Genomic DNA, 5,852 nt, shown 5'->3' with positions numbered 1-5,852 from the left:
CCCAAATGTATAACAACCATCTCTAACTCTTCGCTACTGTAATAGAAAAATCTATATCCACACCAATTAATTCATTATCCAAAAACATAGATATGTTATATGGGATCAACAAGACCCTAAGGCCCTGTTCCAATCCTCTAGAGCTAATTGTTAGTCAGTTAATAAGTTGTTAGCTGCTTTTAGCTGTGTTGGAGCAGCTAACGACTAATAGCTATTTGAGAGTTATAACTAACAGTTAGTTGGTCCATTAGCTGACCCGTTCTATACCTTTCAAGTAATTTTAGCTGCTAACTATTGGTTTTAGAGGTTTAGAACATGGCTTATGTATGAGAAACATCCTACCAAACTCCACTTGGGAGATGCAGGTTAAATCTGTAGTTTGTAGATTACTAGTCAGATAACCGTGCATTGCTATTGTTTCTATATATCACATGGGGGTAGACATTGTTTTAATAAAACATAAAAATATGTGTGTTTTGATGGTTACGTGTGTGTAATTGTGAAGCCAACAACTAAGGTTCGAACCCCGCTTATGCATAATTTCGTCGTGCGAACCGTGAAATTGATGCTTTATTTAGTTGAGAAATAAAATCAACGCAAATGTTTAGATCTATTATAATAACTGATAAACAAAATGTTTAATAGAGCTATGAATACCCGCAGCTTTAGCAAATTCATGAAGATGCAAAATTCGTAGTAAAATCTGGCCCTACATACCAGCCACACGTGGAGGTCGAGCTCACAACCACCAGTCATGCACGAGTGCATGCAAATGCAATGCAACAAGCAGAGTTCCGTCCAAGAATAACAGCTCCTCGTCTCCTCGCTCCCATGGATCACTCGGCACCCCACACGTGTTTCTCCACCATCTATCCCCGGCGCGGCGCGTACGTCCACCAGTGACCGACCGTCACATCAGCCATCATCGCCGGCGGCGACGAAGGAGCTAACAATCGATCTACCGGCCCACGAGCGAACCGAACGGCGGAGGATCGATGGCGGCGACGACGGTAACCGACCCGCTGGCGGAGCTGTGGAACCACACGATGTCGACGGGCCGGTCGGACCTCTACTGCTTCGACCCGAGGAAGATCACCATGAAAGGCATCTGGACGGGGGACAACCCGCTGGACTTCGCCCTCCCGCTCCTCCTCTTCCAGATCATCCTCATCACCGCCACCACACGCGCCGTGGCGCTGCTGCTGGCGCCGCTCCGCCTCCCGCGATACATCGCCGAGATCCTGGCGGGCTTCCTCTTGGGTCCCTCCGTGCTGGGCCGCGTCCCACTCTTCTCCGACATCGCCTTCCCAGTCCGCAGCATCTTCATCCTCGAGTCCATGTCCCTCATCGGCCTCGTCTACTACACCTTCACTATCGGCGTCGAGATCGAGCTCCACACCGTCCTCCGCTCGGGATTGCGCAGCTTCTGGTTCGCCGCCGCCTCCGCGCTCCCGCCCTTCGTCGTCGGCATCGTCACAGGCTACGTCGCGCTCACCGGCAGCGACGACGACAGCGGCGGAACAACGACGACGGCCGCCAAGGCCGAGCAGAAGTTCCTCAACCGCCTCTCCTTCCCCGTCTTCCTTGGCGCCACTTTCTGCTCCACCGCCTTCTCCGTGCTTGCGCGCAACATCGCGGAGCTCAAGCTCGCCGGCACCGACGTGGGCCAGCTCTCCATCTCGGCGTCCCTCATCAACGACACCTTCGCGTGGGCCGGGCTCACCGTCGCCACGGCGCTGGCGCACGTCCGCTACGGCATGGTCCCGTGCATCTGGACGTTCGTGTCGGGCGTCGTCATCGTCAGCATCAGCTACCTTGTCGTCCGCCCCATGCTCGTCCGCCTAGCGCACCGCGTCGCCGAGGGCGAGGTCGTCAGCGAGGCGCAAGAGTGCTGGGTCCTCGTCGGCGTCCTGGTAGCCGCGCTCGTCGCCGACGCCGGAGGCACGCACGCCATATTCGGCGCCTTCGTTTTCGGCCTCGCCGTGCCCAACGGGCCTGTCGGCGTCGCCATCGTAGAGAAGGTAGAGGACTTCGTGATGGGAACGCTGCTGCCGCTCTTCTTCGCCATGAGCGGGCTCCGCACGGACACCGCCTCGATCACCAGCATGCCCGCTGCGGTGCTGCTGATGGTGGCCGCGCTGGCCGCTGCCGCCCTCAAGGTTGCCGCCGCAGTAGGCGTCGCCGCCGTGTTCGGCATGCCGCTGCTTGACGGCACGTCGATCGGCCTGCTGCTCAACACCAAGGGGATCATCGAGCTCATCATCCTCAACATCGGCAGGAACAAGAAGATCATGAGTGACCAGTCGTTCACGGTGCTGGTGTTCATGTCGGCGCTGATCACGGCGCTGGTGACGCCGCTGCTGGCCCTGGTGGTGAAGCCGGCGCGGCGGCTGGTGTTCTACAAGCGGCGCACCATCGCGTGGCCGCAGTTGGAAGCGGAATTCCACGTGCTGGTGTGCGTGCACATGCCGCGCGACGTGCCGGCCCTCCTGACGCTTCTGGACGTGGCGTCGCCCTCCGACCGGTCACCCGTGGCGGTGCAAGCGCTGCACCTGATTGAGTTCGCGGGGCGGTCGTCTGCGCTGCTCCTGATCAACGCGTCGGCGCCGTCGTCGTCGTTCGAGCACTCGGTGCACCGGCGCAGCCAGGTGGAGCTGCAGTTCAAGCACATCGCGCACGCCTTCATGGCCTACGAGGAGAACGTGGCGGGCGTGTTGGCGCGCACCATGGCGGCCGTGTCGCCGTACGCGACGATGCACGACGACGTGACGTCCGCCGCGGAGGAGCAGCACTCGGCGCTCATCCTGCTGCCGTTCCACAAGCACCGGTCGGTGGACGGAGGGCTGGAGGTGTTCCACCCGGAGATCCAGGCACTGAACCAGAGCATCCAGCGCTTCTCTCCCTGCACCGTGGGCATCCTCGTCGACCGCGGCCTGGGCGGCGTGCCGGGCGCCGGGTGCCGCGTGGCGGCGCTATTCTTCGGCGGGCGCGACGACCGCGAGGTGGCAGCGCTGGCGATCCGTATGGTGTCCAACCCGGCCATCGACCTCACGCTGCTCCGGTTCGCCCAGAAGGGCGGCAGTTTCACGGGCACCGAGTTCGATGCGCTCAAGGAGCGCAAGGCCGACGACGGGATCCTGCGGGAGTTCCTGGACCGGGCCAACAGCGTCAGCGGCGGCGGCGGCGCGGGCGTGGAGTACCGCGAGCGCGGCGTGTTCAACGCCAGCGAGATGGTGGCGCAGATCAGGGAGGTGGAGGCGCTGGGGAAGGACCTCTTCGTGGTGGGCAAGGTGCCGGGACTGCCGGCGCTCACGGCGGGGATGGCGGAGTGGAGTGAGTGCCCGGAGCTGGGGCCTATCGGGGACCTGCTCTCGTCGAAGGACTTCCAGACGACAGCGTCGGTTCTGGTGGTACAGTCGTACGTGAGGCCGTCTGCCGGGGGGATGTCGGCGGAGCAGGGACTTGGCGGCGGCGATGGCGTGTCTGCGGCGGGACGACCGCCACGGCCAGATCAGATCCGTAGGAGTAGCCTTGGGCATAGGAGCTAGCTAGTAGGTCTGTAGGTCATGGTGGTGGCTTGCTGGTGTCGCGCCATGGTTGCTGCACCATGGTTGGGTACGTGGGTGAGGTTCGTGCTCGACCGGTCTTGTGGTTCGCGCGCCAAGCACGTAGCCGCCAGCGACCATCGGAAAAATTTAGTAAAGGTAGCTTGCATTGTAATCACAATTATTGTAGTCCAAAATACCTAACTCTTCTGATTCTAAATGCAGATCCTTTATTATTTACGACATTGACATGGTCTCTGAAGTAGCAATTTTGTTTTGACTTGTAATTTTTGTTATTAAAATATATACCATACTTAATAGAGTAAAAGCTTTTGTATTATGAAATACACTTCTCCTATATTTGTTTTAGATGCCTGAATTCTAATGCAGTTTTAGACAACACAAATGTACAATCAACTAGTAAAAAGAATATTACTTTTATGATTGTTATCTTTGTATAACTCTCTTAATCTTGTCTGATTATAAAATTTAATTGTAACTAGCATTTACCCGTGTGTTTCTAGAGTATAAAACATAAAGACATGGATGTTTTGTTGGCTATATGGGTGTTAATATAGGTTAACCATGGTTCGAATATTCCTGTTGACGTCGATCTGAGTGTCAATCACTGTGAGGTGTACCGGCGACGGTGGCCTCTGCGCTGCCGCGGACGGTCCGCGGCCTAGGACCGGACAGTCCACGGCCTCTAGCAGGAGCGGAGTATTCTCTGCACCAAGCCGGACGGTCCGTGTGTGCGTAGAGGCGGCGGCGTTCGCCAATAATACCTGAATTTACCCCTAAGGAGGGACCCCATCAGAAAGGAGAGATCCTAGGTTTTGTCTTGGGATCGTCAGGCCACCCAAGATGCCTCCAGACGATGTAAAGTCTAAGAGAGGTGAAGATTAAGATGAAGAAGGCTACATTACTGTCTACTCTTAGGGCAAAAAGTAAAGAAAGAGAAGATATATTGATTTGATTCGATTGTTGATTGCTCAATCGGTCGTACCCTTTCAAATATATAATGGGGGAGGTCTGGGCCTGTTCCTAGGCCTCCAATAACTCCCACGGATTTAGAGAGATAAACACACATGGAGATAGGAGCTTAATTCACTCGATCTGATCTATTTACGGACCGTTCGCGCCTTAGGGCGGACCGACCGAGCCTCAGGGCCGGACCGTCCGGTCGTGCCCCAAATGGTGTTCAACACATGCCCCTACCTTTTTGGAGAAGCTGAGTGAACCAAAAGCACTCGTGCAGGCTGGAAACAACTCGATGTAATAGCATCTGTTTTCCTAAGCATCTTGCAACATACTAGTATGATATTGCTTCAAGAAACAACCATTTAGTGTCTTGGGTAGGTCCTTACCTTGCAAAGTTTACAGCATGTAGGCATTACCAACTATGACTTGTGTGATTCTGTAAGGGCCTTCCCAACTTGGTGACCATTTGCCGAACTTTCGGTCCCTACTTCTTTGTGGGAAGACGGTCTTCCACACCAGGTCTCCAACCTAGAATGACTTAGCCTTGACCTTATTGTTGTAAGCTTTGACATCCATAATCTTGTCTTTCTCGATATCTCCTAGAGCCACAAATCTCTTGTCGGTTACTTCATTAATATTGTCAATCATCAAATTAGAGTAATCTCCGACTGCTAGATCGTTCTGTCTGGCACACCTAACGACATTTAGGCTTATCTCTACAGGAAAAACAACTTCTTGTCCATAAACAAGCTTAAAAGGAGAGACTTTAGTAACACGGTGCTTAGATATTCTATGAGCCCACAAAGCCTCAAACAAAAACTTATGCCAATGCCTAGGATGATCAGATATCTTCTTCTATGAACCCACATATGCCTTAGTCATGGCATAGGTGGATGTATTTCCCAAATATGGGTTTGATCCACTTGGATATCTTGATACTCTTGGACCTATAATTGGAGGAGGTCTATCTATAAGGTTGATAGTCGCCTAGAGGGGGGGTGAATAGGGCGAAACTGAAATTTATAAATATAAACACAACTACAAGCCGGGGTTAGCGTTAGTAATAATAAATGAGTCCGCAAGAGAGGGCGCAAAACAAATCGCAAGCAAATAAGGAGAGTGACGCGTGGATTTGTTTTACCGAGGTTCGGTTCTTGCAAACCTACTCCCCGTTGAGGAGGCCACAAAGGCCGGGTCTCTTTCAACCCTTCCCTCTCTCAAACGGTCCCTCGGACCGAGTGAGCTTTCCTTCTTCTCAATCAACCGGGAACAAAACTTCCCCGCAAGGGTCACCACACAATCGGTGCCTCTTGCCTCGGTTACAAT

The 5,852-nt window shown here is 54.0% G+C and overlaps 1 protein-coding gene across 1 annotated transcript; it reads left to right on the top strand.

The window, feature by feature from the left end:
* The first annotated feature begins 609 nt into the window (after positions 1-609).
* Positions 610-3,781, top strand: LOC103647136 (cation/H(+) antiporter 15). The gene has a single exon (XM_008671700.2). It carries the CDS (start codon positions 996-998, stop codon positions 3,546-3,548), a length of 2,553 nt encoding a protein of 850 aa, XP_008669922.1. The 5' UTR covers positions 610-995; the 3' UTR covers positions 3,549-3,781.
* The last annotated feature ends 2,071 nt before the right edge of the window (positions 3,782-5,852 follow it).

The sequence above is a fragment of the Zea mays genome, chromosome 2 (genome assembly GCF_902167145.1).
Source record: "Zea mays cultivar B73 chromosome 2, Zm-B73-REFERENCE-NAM-5.0, whole genome shotgun sequence".
Taxonomy (NCBI): Eukaryota; Viridiplantae; Streptophyta; class Magnoliopsida; order Poales; family Poaceae; genus Zea; species Zea mays.
This window is presented reverse-complemented; position numbering and strand designations above follow the sequence as displayed.